Below are 13,480 nucleotides of genomic sequence, written 5' to 3' on the forward strand. Positions count from 1 at the left end.
ACACTGCTCCCTTGGTAAAGGCCATTGTCTTGTGACACAATATTTGGTTCCCGGAACTAAGTCAATTTCATGACGAACACCTCTATCCGGAGATAAAACAGATGGTGGGTTCTTACATACCACATCTTGGAATTCCTTAATTAAGGAATAAAAGGGATCCGTAGGATCTTTAAAGATCAATGACCCACTTCGCGCACTAAGAGCAGCTTTTGTGTCATCCAGGACAGCTTCGTCTAGAAGTGACGATGAGTTTAACTCAACCATAGGTCGAATGACCACCATTTCAGATAAGTCACCAGCTTTTAAGGCTCGACCGCACTCATCAATAGAAATTTCGTCTAGCTCTATAGGAGCATGTAACGAGGGAATTGCCGCAAGGCTAACTACCCCCTCAATGTTACCGGTTACGCCATTTACAAGCGTATGTACTTGCTCACTTGTATCACTTTGTGAGGGTATGCACACTTCGTGTCCACCCTGTCTTGGAGTGGAGACAATATGCCTCTTGGAGGTCGGGGCATTGACGTCCCGGGCTTTCCAGACTGTATTGGTTCTATATAAGACATAGTGTCTAATTTGTCATCTGACAAGGAGTTAAATACCTCAACTTCCTTATTTAGCGAACGTTTACGTGTCGCGTCACGTGCATTAGGAGGGTTTGACCTAAAATGCCCTGGCAAACTGCCAATAGTAACACTACTGACACTCAGTATGGTGCCACCTCGGCCGACCACACTCGGTGGACTTAGACGTGCCACTCCACGTATCTCAGGTATATTGCACCCTTGATGATTCGGCCTTAGGCCAACAATGCTTTCAGCATTTAGTGAATCGTTATTATAACGAGTGTCACTCGACGGAGTACGTGCCGTTCCACTTATTTCTGCTGAGTCGGGCTCAGAATTAATGTTTTTAACATTAGAGTTTATTAACTCAGACATGCCAATGTCTAAAACACTGACAGACTCATTCAATGATCCGCGCCAATAGCGCTTTTGTTGCCTAGCAAAGGTGGGTTCATGACTCTCCAAAACTTTGCTAGGAACATTGCGCGTGGCGCCTAAGGTCTTAGACCTCCAATCGATCCATGGCTCATGGTGTTCTAACCAGGCCATACCAAGGATGAGATCATATCTCGAATCCAAATCAAGGACGAGACAGCGTTCCATACTGTCAAAGTCCAGAAACTTTATACCTAAGTTCAATGGAACTTTGGGAACAGTGACACGAGTCCCAGTCGCTAAGCGAACAGTGATTGTATCACCTTCATGCGCTTTAAGTCCCCAACGCATTAGTTTCCCTCAAGCGAAAGACGTCAAGCATAAGTGCAAGACGCTCCTGAGTCAATTATAATTGACCACGGCTTATCAAAACCCTTTACAGTCGCTAAAGCGACTAGCAGCCAGGCTTGTACTCTCACCGATCTAATTGGGGCTAGATTCTATTTATTCTCACCTCCTAGAGTTTTAACAGAGCCTAGGTCTTCCCCAGTAGAGCGGTTTTCACCTACATGGTATCGACGTTTTCCGCACCGTACCAGATTTCTGGTATAGGTCGGAATTGGTGCTATTTTGAGCTTTACGAGTATTTTGTAGGGGACAGGCCGGACGTAAATGTTTCGTGCTTCCGCACATACAACATCTACAAATGATTTCATGCTGTTCCACTGCTTGAAGTGCCTTTTCTCCCTCCTCAACGAGGCGTAGATCCATGAATTCCGGTCTATTAGACGGTACCAATGTGCTCGAAGAGCTTGTTCGGTAAATAGGCGGGCTAACGCGAGCAGACTTAAAGACGAACTCAGCGCGTAGCGCTATGGCAATTGCGTCTTCGAAAGTAGCTGGATGGGGTCGTAATAATTCCGAACGGTCAACGCCTTCATTGAGAAACCCCAAAAAAATTTACGATAGTTGCTTCTTGCATCGGGCCTTGAAGCATAGATGCAATGAGTGTTCTCAACTCCTGGGCATGGTCCTCTAGGGCTCGTTTACCCTGTCGAGTCGCTATGAGCCGTGATCGTATGCGTAAAGCCTAATCAGGCGGTGCAAACATGCTGGTCATTTGCTGAATTACCGAATCCCATGAGAAAAAAAAGCGTCGTCTATGGACGCTGCACGAGAGTGCCCACTCCATGGCTCTATCTTCGAGGTACAGAGATATACCGAGTTGGCATAGATGCCGCAAGGGTGATCCTGAACCTGGCCGATCGGGGAGGATTCGTACGCATGAAGGTTTCAACCCTTGCATGCAAAACCTCTGGTCCCTGAATATACTGAACTTTACATATTCAAGCCCAAATAAAGTTTTGAGCTTGTCATACGCTATGCCCTGCGCTTCTATAAGTTTTGAGACCTCTTCCATTTCAGTGAAGGCTTAGTCTTATAAAGACTCAGAGATTGACTACTAGTGCTACCAGATGTAGCGGAGCTTCTTCGCTGCTAAAGATAGAGGAAGACTTTTAGACTTCAAGATCAAAAGGAAAACTCAGCATTTTTAATTTTAATTTAAATTCAAAACCTTACCGTAGCTAATTCAAAATAGATTTCGGCCGCCAGATATATATCTGGCGGCGACTACATTTGTTACCCATAATAAATGGAATTTAAGTAATTAATTATTTTAAAATAGAATAAAAGGGTATTTACCCATAAAGTAAATGTACCACAACAACGGTTCTCCAACCGATGTGTGCCCCATTACAATAAAGGTACCACAAAACGGTTCTCCAACCAATGTGTGCCTCATTACAGAGGCAGTCAAAAACACGTCGATTTGGGCGAGCGCGCGTGAACAGGCACAACCGCGTCTCCGATTGCGCATAAAATGCAACGTCAACATTTGATGATATTCCATATGTCTAACGTTAACTCCATTTTGTTCGGTATTGAGGTTTCGACCTCCAAGCGGTACGGAACCGTACATTCGACCAGCACCATTTGTTGGACACACTGCTGAGCTTTATAGGAACGTTATTTAAGTTGTATATGGCATAAGCGGCCACTATAGTAATTTGATAAGGCCTTTCGGTGCGCGTGCTGCTCTTCGAGTAACGCCAAATAGGCAGCCTCCGCATGTGTGATTAGCTGTACTCGAAAAGGCGGGACCAAGCCAGACCCATTCTTAGACCCGGCTTTGATATTGTCGATTACCAGATCAGGAGCAAGCCTGGTATGAGCGAGCGTTAAAATTTTACGCATACGCCAACTGCTGACGCTAACCTAAATGTAGTGATAGCGTAAACGACTTTCAGTAGACAGCGAAGGCCTAAATGATACCTGCATCTTCCTACGATGTTCCGCTGTAAATATATGCTGCAGCGAGTGTACGCTCGAAATTATGCTCGACCTCTAAAATTAAAATTGCGTGGGCTAAAATTTAAGCTTCATTGTAAGGGTGGTCGATTTGGCTATTTTCGCCTCGCGAACCAGACTCAAGATTTTTATTGATCTTCCTATCTGATGAATTTTAATTAAACGATAAATGCTCAGGACTCAATTCAGGCATCAGTAAACTGCAAGCGGGCACGTCGTAATGCGGCCACGCTCTACTTATACACACACCATAGCACAGCGAGGAGGCGGTTTAACCAGCTTCTTTTGCGTGCAGTGAGGTAGTTGCGGTGGGCGCGTTAGCGACTTCACCTAACGCACTAAGTACTTTGATTAAGTGTCTTCACGGGAGCGGTAATCCGGCTCGTGCTAAATAGTTCCGCTTACCATTTTTGGTAGGTGTGTGGACTTCTTAGATGGACTTTTGGGTAATCAAACCAAAGGAAGTTGGAGGCAATAACAGGTCTGGGATGCCCTTAGATGTTCTGGGCCGCACGCATGCTACGACGGGGTGTATCGTTACATAAAATTAACACTTATAAATAGTTTATTAATATATTATCTAAAAGGTAGAGAATATTTGGAGAATATTACTTACATAGTAATGTTCAGAAATCTTATCCATAAATAGGTATAGGCCATTATATCTATTTATCCACCACGACCTGATTGGCACGTTCTGTTTGGCCATTGATCTGAGGATGGTCTGCAGTCGACATGGGGAACTCGCCACCTAGCAGCCCAAGCACTTGTCGCCAAAACCCAGACGTAAATCATTGATCCCGGTCCAATACTATGGACTCGGCCATCTCGTGTAATCGGTATACGCGATCCAGGACAAGAGAGCTGCCTACTTGCCTTTGATCGATGTCTTACATGGTGCTGAATGAACCATCTTGCTTAGACCGTTTACGAAGACGACGAGCCCCGTCCGACCCTAATGTGAAGTCTAGACTTACTGACTTCCAACAGTTGGTTGGAATCGGTAGCGGCTTCAGTGGCGCACTGCTGGACGGTGCAGGCTTTATGCTGACACTGTTCGCAAGAGCGAATATAGTTGGCCACCCATCTAAATAAGTGCGTTCACCAAAATTTCTCTGACACTCGTAAGAATGTCTTTTCACGGCCCAGATGCCCACTAGATGGCGCATCATGGAGCTCGTGAAGGGTCATCAGCTTGAGGTCTGTGTCATGAGGCACATAGATTCCCAAGGAATCACAAGGTGACAGCTGATGCCATAACAGGCCATCGATGAAGCTAAAGCGATTTACCTCAGCTTTCTCCTGCATTTTTTCGACCCCTCAGTGGTAGATGCGGACTCATGCGTCTCGCACGCTGGTTATTGCCATCGCTCTTCGGAAAGGGATTCCTCTTGCTGGGCGTCTTCGCCCCAGCAGGGGCCCAGGCATAGCAGCGCTCATATGACTGCGCTTGCCACATTTGTGACAGACAACGTCTGCATTGCCCAACTCCATGGAAGTGACACCTGTTCTCTCGGCCGACGGCTTATACCAAGCTATCGCCGAGGCACTGTTGTAAAATTTCTCCTCAACTAAGGCAATTTGGATTCCATCGTTGACGGCACCTTTCTAATAAGAGCCTGTCACGATGAGCCATGACGTATTCCGTTCATAAACTTGGGCACTTTTATGTGCTCCCCAATCGGACCTACGGTAATTGATCCCGACAGCTAGTGCATCTCCTGCACATGCTCTTGCATAGATCGCTTCGCCTGCCACGCCCCGAAAACGCGCACCTTATGCAACACCTCGTTGTTTGGTGGCTGGCACATGGCGCGAGTCTTTGTCTTATAATCGCCCATGAAGGGAACACCTTGAATACGCTATACCCGCCGAGTAAGCCCACTCTGAGGCTTTACCGCGCGGGTGCGACATGGAGTACGGCACCATCGGGCTGTCATCTTCGATTAGCTGCGACACACCGCATTGCTTTACTGCTAACAGCCGATGGATATCGTGCGCGCTGCAGTTCCATCGAACTTGGGCGGGTCCATCCGAATAAGCCTCGGCTGAGAGCGGAGAGCATCTTAACAGTCCTGTTGAAAGCCTCGCTTCGAGCCTGCTCTCGCCTTAGCTCATCCTGAGTCTGTGTGACAGACTCCGCCGTAGCATGGCTTTGTGCCTCGGACGCGACCCTTCGCTGTCCGAGCATGAGTGCGTCAAACTGCTCCAACTGAGTAACATGTTGCTCAGGAGACTACCCAAGACCCTGGCCATGGCTTGTTCCCTAAGTCCCTGCGCCGTCTGCTCAGCCAACTCCCGATGATGTTCGGAGGTGGGGGGAAATGAGTCCAATCGATATTGAGGCTCATCCTCACGTACACGCTCAAAGATGCGGGTCGTGGGAAGGATTTCAAGTTCCACCAAGTGTAGACGGGCGCTACTTAAAGCTGCCACGTACTACGCACGCACACACCTTCGACGATTTACCGCCTTCTCTCACGTGCAGTGAGGTTTGTGGTGGGCGCCTTAGCGACCTCACCCAACTCACGAAGTACACTGATAAAAGTGTCGTCACGGGAGCGGTAATCCGGCTCCTCGTGCAAACTTATCAAGTATATTGTAAGTTTAAGACTGATTTATATTTAATCGCATTAAATATAAATTTCTGTTATTACCTAGCATAAATGCCGTCTTTGTAGATAGACTAATATGTGCTGCGAGCGTATCGTTTTTGGGTATTTCGCATAGCGGATGACGCTAGGATGTACCAATGTGCATCACATACATAAGGGTGGGTCACATATATATGAAGCACACTTAAGTGGTAGGTTTTTTTTTTATTACTTCAATTAAGTACCTAGGAATTTAAGTTGAATATAACAATTCCAACGTAAATACTTCTTTATTATTTTCTCTTACAGAAATAATATTCATGTTTTAACGGTACACCCCGTTCCATTTCGTGCTAAACTGACGGCCCCGGGTCACTCGATGTTATGTAAGAGCTAATTCCTGTCTAGGACAGCGACTCAAAGAAGTAATTCACTATTCTTTCCAATCCTGGGTGCAGGTCCTAGTGCCGTGTCATCTTTTGTGCATTTGGGCATGTAAGTTCAGTGCTTAACAATTAATTCATTGTAAATGCCCACATAACGCGATAATCTTTTATCGATAAAGTCATCCAAGAATCTTTACTCGCTCTGTTGATTACAAGCTTCCGCAGTGAATCTCGTAACGTCCAAGGAGCTTTGAGCAATGACGTTCTCGAGACGCTTTTCAATATCGACGGTATGAAGCAAAATTCGCTGCATTAGAATCGCCGAGTCGCCATCTAATCCAGGAATCAGTGCCTGTAGATTCCGTTCGCCTTGCCACAATTGAATAACTCCCGCTTTCAGTGAATACCCTTGAGCATCGAGGTCATCGAGACCTGATCCGTGTTCAAAATGAGTTTTAATAGCTTGCTGTTGCTTGTCGTCGTCGTCAAGATATGGCACGACAGCAATAAGCTGCAACGTGTCGTCTAACTCATTCAGAACCTTTTCAATCGAATGATCTTCTGGTGCTTTACGATCCACGGGATTATAAGCCGGAGCTGAAGAATGCCGTTCTTCGCGCTTGGCCTCGTGACGGTCGTTCTCATGCGTTTCATCTTCCTTTTCAAAGCCTAAATTTGGATTCTCTACTGCGTGTTTACCTACACTTTTGCCCCAGCTTCCTTTGTCCCATTGAAAGACCTCAGGGAGCCCACAGTTGCTGAAAAATTGACCCAATGCCTCCTCTACCAACGTATTACATGCACCTCCCGTCGTGCGTAGTTGCAACTCGACTTCTTTAAATTCACCCTCGATAGGTGTTTTTAAAAAAAATGGAAGTTTTAAGGTCTTGGCTGGGGGAAATTGATTGTGTTTCTCAATGGCGTCCAGGATGCCCAAGAGCTCTTTGTACGATTCCTCATTTGCGCGCTGCTGCGTTGGATACTGTCCAAAGAGATCCGGATGCGTACGCAAATAGAGCTTGCGCAACGTTTCTTTAAGAATTGGCACCTTGACTCCTTTTTGGCTCTTGTTGACGCGTAATTTCTTCCGACGGAGCGTGCGTTCGCTGACTTTTGTTCGTACAAAACTAATGCTGCTGGTTCGGGTTGATAGGAATGGAGGGTCGATAGAGCAAGGCACGCGGTGCTTATGCATTTGTTGCCAGGGAATTGCTGTGCTTAAGCGTGTAGACGCGTGCATTTGGAAGCGAGAAACGATAAGCGTCTGACGAGCTAGTGCGACGAAGCCCATTACCACCGCTTTTCAGAGCCCTGAAGGCAAGAATGAATAAAATTATTTATCACTTTTTTTGAGAGCAAAATATGCGTTTTTCGTAATGAGCACAAATTCGGGTCATGCCTGAAATTACATGTTGCCCATTTTCTTGTGCATTTTACGGCGAGGTATTCTTACAATCGTTCTTTATTTCTAACATAAGATAAGGAGAATTTATCAATGGTGCAAGTATACGTACATCATTTATACGGGACTTAGACGTCTTGATTGCCTGTGTCGAATCAAAAGTTAAGAGCAAAAGCAAAGCACGCGGGCTCGACCAAGATCTCCGCAATACCTTGATGGTGTCGAGATGACTTCTTTTTTAACGGACAATCTCAAATGACCTGATTGTCTTCTTGCAACTCATCTTTGTCATCGGGATCAACTCCACCATTCGAGAGCATCTCACGCACTTTTCTCTCAATATTAAGCGTGTGGAGCAGGATACGCTGCAGAATCTGGGCCGAATCGGTATCCAATCCCTCAACAATCTTTGTAAGGTCGCGCTCACCCTTCCAAATCTTATGCGTCCCAGCTTTAATATTATACCCACGTTCATCAATCTCATCAAGACCACTGCCACTCTCAAAGTGTTGGCGCACTTCCCCATACTCCTCTTCATCCATCAGTGGCACAGCAGCAATAATTTCAAAAACTTCATTGAGCTCTTTCAGCAAGTTTTCAATCGAAGCATCTTCAATTGTCATTTCACTGTCGTCAAATGCTAGCGTAGGTTCAATTTCGTTCTCTTCTGGCAGGACCACACGCTCGCTCACCTTTGTTCGCAAAAAGCCTACTCGAGTCGATAGGATCGGAGACTCCATCGCACAGGGCAAGCGCTGCCACTTCGTTCGCTGCAAGAATTGCTCATTAGCTACAAGAGGACAAACGCGCATACGGGAATAGAGGAATCGAGAAGTGGCGCGTGCCTGACGAGCTACCGACATGAAGGCCATGACGCAAGGCGAAGAGTGTTGTTTTTATTGGTTTTGAGTCATTTCTTGTACAGCGTGATATTAGGTACGTAGTCCATTATTGCTTCAAAACTTTTTTTATTTTCAAGCTGACAAGCAATAGTAGCCGAAGATGCTTTTTTAGCCGCTTAATACTCCATAATAGCTCAAATTTAAAATTTAAAATAGTTTCTTACATCCTTGACAACCTCAAAATGGAAACTGCAAAAAAAAAGTAGCGTAAATAATACTGTACATACAGTACATCGTCTGATACAACCGTTTGCTCTTGAGGTCACGGGAGAGCTGTAACATGAGTTATTTAAATAGTGTCGGAAAACCTAAAGTGACCTCAGGCAATTTGCATACAAGGCCAATGCAAGTCTTTAACGCTACCAGTAGCTAGAAAGCCTGTTGCATGTGACAGAAAAACACGATCTAGAATATTTTCGTGCCTTACATAATAGCACTCCTCTGAATTATGCAATGCGGAGACCTCCAACACATTCATGAGCGCACATTGCAATGAAGTTCAGTCGCAAATAATAAACTGTTTTTGGGAATATGCGTCCAATATTGCGCAAAAGTTTGTTTCGCGAGGAACATGAAAGTTTGCAGCGATTGATCGAAGAGCATTTTTTTATTTGGTGATGAGCAAGCTAAGTGACTCCTACACGGCCCCGAAGACTTCGCAAAAAAAATTGCGTCTTAATACGGCAATGTGAAGAATGCGTCTTTTTACATGACAGGACGTCGACGCTGGCATACCTCTAAATCGTTAAGTTGCTTGCTAATCACTTTTGAGTACCGCGAGTTTTTACGTGTTTGTATAGAAGTCGGATGAAAACCTATTTGCGCTTAAAATATTAGAGGAAGGCACCTTGAATTCTCTTGGTAGAACCACCTTTTGCCATCACGGCCGGTCGGCTGCTTTTGTTTTGATACGGAAAACAGCCTGCATTTTCGTGGCTTATTGCAGTTAGGACGTCGACAGCTTGATTTAAACCTCGCATTAGCTTGAACGATATTGTGCTTTCCCTTGAAATTAATTAGCTATTTCTTACATCGCAGTGTTCTAGCCATTAATTTTTAGCATCACATTCCAGAATCTTAAGTTGTAATCGCGATAACTTTTTTTCTGTTTGAAAGTAATCGTTAAAAGGTATAACAACTCCCGCCAAACAAAATAATTGAAAATTGCTGCTGCAGTGCGAGGGAGCACCAGCGCAGACTACTCGTATAATTGTATACTCTAATAATAATCTAAAAGATTTGCATATCCATTCCAACGAAAGAAGACCTTCACGATTACAGTCTGTCAGAAAAAAATTAAAATCCGCCCGTGTCTAGCATTTTAAATACTGAAAATTCGGGATCTAATTACGCACCTTGTGATAGTCAAACCCAATAAGAGCTCTGCAGACCTAATTGGCCTGGCGTCGAATGAATAAGAAGTATCTCTGACATTTATTTTGTCTAGCTTGGTCCCGACGAACAAAAAAAAAAATAGTGCGTTTGATACACGCTGAATGATAGCTTTTAGATTTTTTTAATTATCTGAAACTTACTCAATTCAGCAAAAACTTGGACAAGACAAACGTAATTTAAACACTCAATTTAATCATGCTTGGTACCAGTGGTCGTGGCAAAACGCCTCTTTAGTCTTGGGAGCACAAGGCCACCTACGATAGCAACCACTATAAGCTGCATCGTCGTGGCGCTATCAATAATGTCTCCACGCGATCGTAGCTCGCGCAGAATAAGCCCAGCTTTGCAGCTCAGGAAATTGTACGGAACGAGCCCAAATAGCGGGCCTAACGTAAATTGGCCTAGCGGAATGGCCAAGTGGGGCGACGCCATGTTAATAAACCAATTGGGGGTGAATGGAAATACGCGCAGGAATATCATATTCAGCGCCATTTCGTCGCGATGTGCGTCCAATATACTTCTTAAGCGATCGAGTTTTTGCGGAAAAAAGTGCGTGACGACGCGGTAGCCAAAACGCCGCGAAAGGAGAAACATAAAGACCGATCCCAGTGTGTTGTTAGCCAAGCACAGAGGAAATCCCAGCGTCATCCCAAACAACGCGCCGCCCAATAGATTGAAAAATACGGTGCCCGGAATCGCAAATGTTTGCAGGTATAGATAGCAGCCCATGTGTGCGAGCAAAAGTGAACCTCGTTGGCGCTCGGAGAAGCTCTGAAGGGTCTTGCCTAGCTCTTGAGCTGCCTCGAGCGTTGTAGGCAGTCGAAGCGCGAGCCACTCGGTGTCTGTGAGCGTCGAGATTACCAGCGAGTGCAACATCACGCCTAATAGCGCCGTGGTGACTATGAAAACGACGCCCACGAGCTGAAGATCACGGCGCCAGTCCGACATCGTTGCTAAACTTTGTCGACTGCTGCGGATCCTGTTCAAGAAAGTGTTCGGAAGAACGGGGGGTAGGTTATTTTTTGGAAATTTTTATTTTGTTATTTGAATGGATTTTATTGCCAGATCGTTATTAATTAAAAAAAAGAATGCCAGTTAGCAAACAGTTTAACTAAGTAAAATTTTAGGAAAACATGATCCTTTGGCTGATGTATATTTGGTAAGGCTGTAGAGATAGAGTGCGGCAACCGATTCTAGTTTACAGATGGACAAAGGTCTAAGTCCTTCATACTAGCCATAGAAGGATATGAATATTAAAAATAACGACGACAAGAAACAGTCTCTAATTTGCTCTACACTGTTTAGTAAGTATACTTCGTTACGACGTAGTGCTAGCTAAGTAAAATAAACAGGTGTTCCTTGTACCGCACACTATCTCCGTCCCAGCGCGAGATTGTCAGGACCATTCAACTCGCTGAGCCCATGACCACTCATTTCGATTTATCTTTTATACCATTCCTTTTCTATTGATTCAAATTACATATGCGCCATAATAAAAACAAGTAAAAAGGTTGGCGCAATAAGGAGAGATGATACTTAGTAATAATTAGATTTAGGATAGGCGATCCTTAGAGGATGAGCCAAAAGTATCGGCTAGTAAAGCAAAAAAAATAATTCAGTCGTAATTTACCCTCATTCCTCACAAGTGGTACCACTTGTTGGTCTTCCGCTCGCTTCTTCGCCGTCCGCTCGCTTCTTCGCCGTCCGCTCGCTTCTTCGCCGTCCGCTCGCTTCTTCGCCGTCTACTCGCTTCTTCGCCGTCTGCTCGCTTCTTCGCCGTCCGCTCGCTTCTTTGCCGTCCGTTCGCGCTTCGCTGGATTGCACTGCGTTGGATTGCCCAGCACTACTTGTAGCGTAAGGGATTCCACTCGCAGCCAGTAACGTACTGCTTGTAGCGTGGGAATTTCCGCTCGCAGTCAACTGCTCCATTCCTTTGGAAGCGCTGCGTAGCAGTTTTGATTGTGTGGCTTCAGTATCCACTGTAACTCTAAGCGTCTGCCTGACAGATATAGTCGCTTAGTCTGTGTGAGGTTGGGACCGGCTTAACACGGTGAAACAGTTAATCCATCTGGAATAAGATTGAATCTCTTACCCATTACGCTTAATGGCTAAAGAAAGTCGTTGAGATTTATGAGCAAAAAGCTAAAAGCTAATAATCAGATTCCATACTACTGTAGTAAGGCTTTCCTCTTTGAGTACGGTGAAAAGTCTGCAAAGACTGCGAACGATTTGCCTGCGTCATTACAAAAGACCCGACGCATTACAAAAGGCCCGACGCATTGCAAAGATCTTAGCAAAGCAACTCACCAAGGAGAAAGGATGCCTGCCCAAGCAAGAGTCCACCTTATCAGCTCCGTTACACGAGGTATACGCGCTTTTAGAAGAAGCCGAGCGCACCATTTTTAAGGATCTTCGGTTCAACTTAAGAGCCTAGTCTTTTTATAGTTCCGAACACATTCTTCTTCCATTATGGGCAACCCTCAAACGCCGAGCTAATGCAGCAAATGATGCACATGCTACAGCAACAACAAGAGTTAATCAAAACATTCGCTAATTCCTAAAAGATAGGTGGGCTTAAGGTGGACGGGCTAAGGATGCCGACGTAAAGCGGAAAAAGCGAAGAGTCGGTTCGCCTTTATTACGCGCAAGTACAGCAATATTTTATTGCGCACGGTAAGAAGTGGAAAGAGGACGCAAAGGCTCCTCAAGTACTTGCCGTACTAGGAAGCTCATTGCGAGGACCAGCAGCACAATGGCTCTTGCTGCATCAAAAAAGAAATTCACTCAGCCGATGAGTTTTCTCTAGCAGTGAAAAAAAAACAATTCGTCTTTGCGGATCTGCAACAACGTCTTCGAGACGATCTGCATCGGCTGAGACAAGCCAATTGCAAAGGCTTAACGGACTACATTGCGAAATCTCGACACATTATTTCGCAAGTTGAGGACATGACTCGAGTTGACATTTCATCTATTTTCAACGAGGGTTTAAAGCAAGAACTCAAGAAGAAGTTCAATATCGACGGGGAAACGCACTGTAGGATGCTATTACTGTGGCGCTCGATTTTGAACGCACACATTCGGGTGTTTATCATCACCACAACGCTACAAAACCTCGTCCTGGTCCACAAAATGTGGCCAGAGAATTAAACAAGAAGCCAGAGCCGATGGAAATCGGCAATGCTCGGCCATTTAATAGGTCTTCTTGCGTCCATAATCGACGTCGAAATAAACGAAAGTGTGCATACTGCAAAATACTGGGGCACACGATTCAGCAGTGTTACAAGCGCAGGAACCAGCAAAATAATCGCGGCAACGGATATCGTCGCGATCGTGCGAACGCCAACTATTTCGTGAATGAGTCAGTTAAAGAAGAAACCATCGCGACTGCGTCAAACGAAGCTATCACCACACTATGTGAAGCTGACTTTGCTTCCTTCACGGGAAAAGATTTGATCATCTAAAAGGGTCATCTTGACGATCGTGCTGTCAA

General features: G+C 45.2%; 3 protein-coding genes across 3 annotated transcripts; all 3 read right to left on the reverse strand.

Annotated features, from left to right (window-relative positions):
* Positions 1-6,484: 6,484 nt before the first annotated feature.
* CCR75_000608 (uncharacterized protein) lies at positions 6,485-7,582 on the reverse strand (the record flags this gene model as incomplete). Its single annotated transcript, XM_067958715.1, has 1 exon — positions 6,485-7,582. The coding sequence occupies one exon, from the start codon at positions 7,580-7,582 to the stop codon at positions 6,485-6,487; it is 1,098 nt and encodes a 365-aa protein (XP_067814672.1).
* A 362-nt stretch (positions 7,583-7,944) lies between these two features.
* CCR75_000607 (uncharacterized protein) lies at positions 7,945-8,565 on the reverse strand (the record flags this gene model as incomplete). Its single annotated transcript, XM_067958714.1, has 1 exon — positions 7,945-8,565. The coding sequence occupies one exon, from the start codon at positions 8,563-8,565 to the stop codon at positions 7,945-7,947; it is 621 nt and encodes a 206-aa protein (XP_067814483.1).
* Positions 8,566-10,179: 1,614 nt separating this feature from the next.
* Positions 10,180-10,938, reverse strand: CCR75_000606 (uncharacterized protein; the record flags this gene model as incomplete). Its single annotated transcript, XM_067958713.1, has 1 exon — positions 10,180-10,938. The coding sequence occupies one exon, from the start codon at positions 10,936-10,938 to the stop codon at positions 10,180-10,182; it is 759 nt and encodes a 252-aa protein (XP_067814615.1).
* Between the last annotated feature and the right edge of the window lie 2,542 nt (positions 10,939-13,480).

Source organism: Bremia lactucae (genome assembly GCF_004359215.1).
Source record: "Bremia lactucae strain SF5 chromosome Unknown BlacSF5_NotPlaced_200_SHOA01000120.1_2678225bp, whole genome shotgun sequence".
Lineage (NCBI taxonomy): Eukaryota > Oomycota > Peronosporomycetes > Peronosporales > Peronosporaceae > Bremia > Bremia lactucae.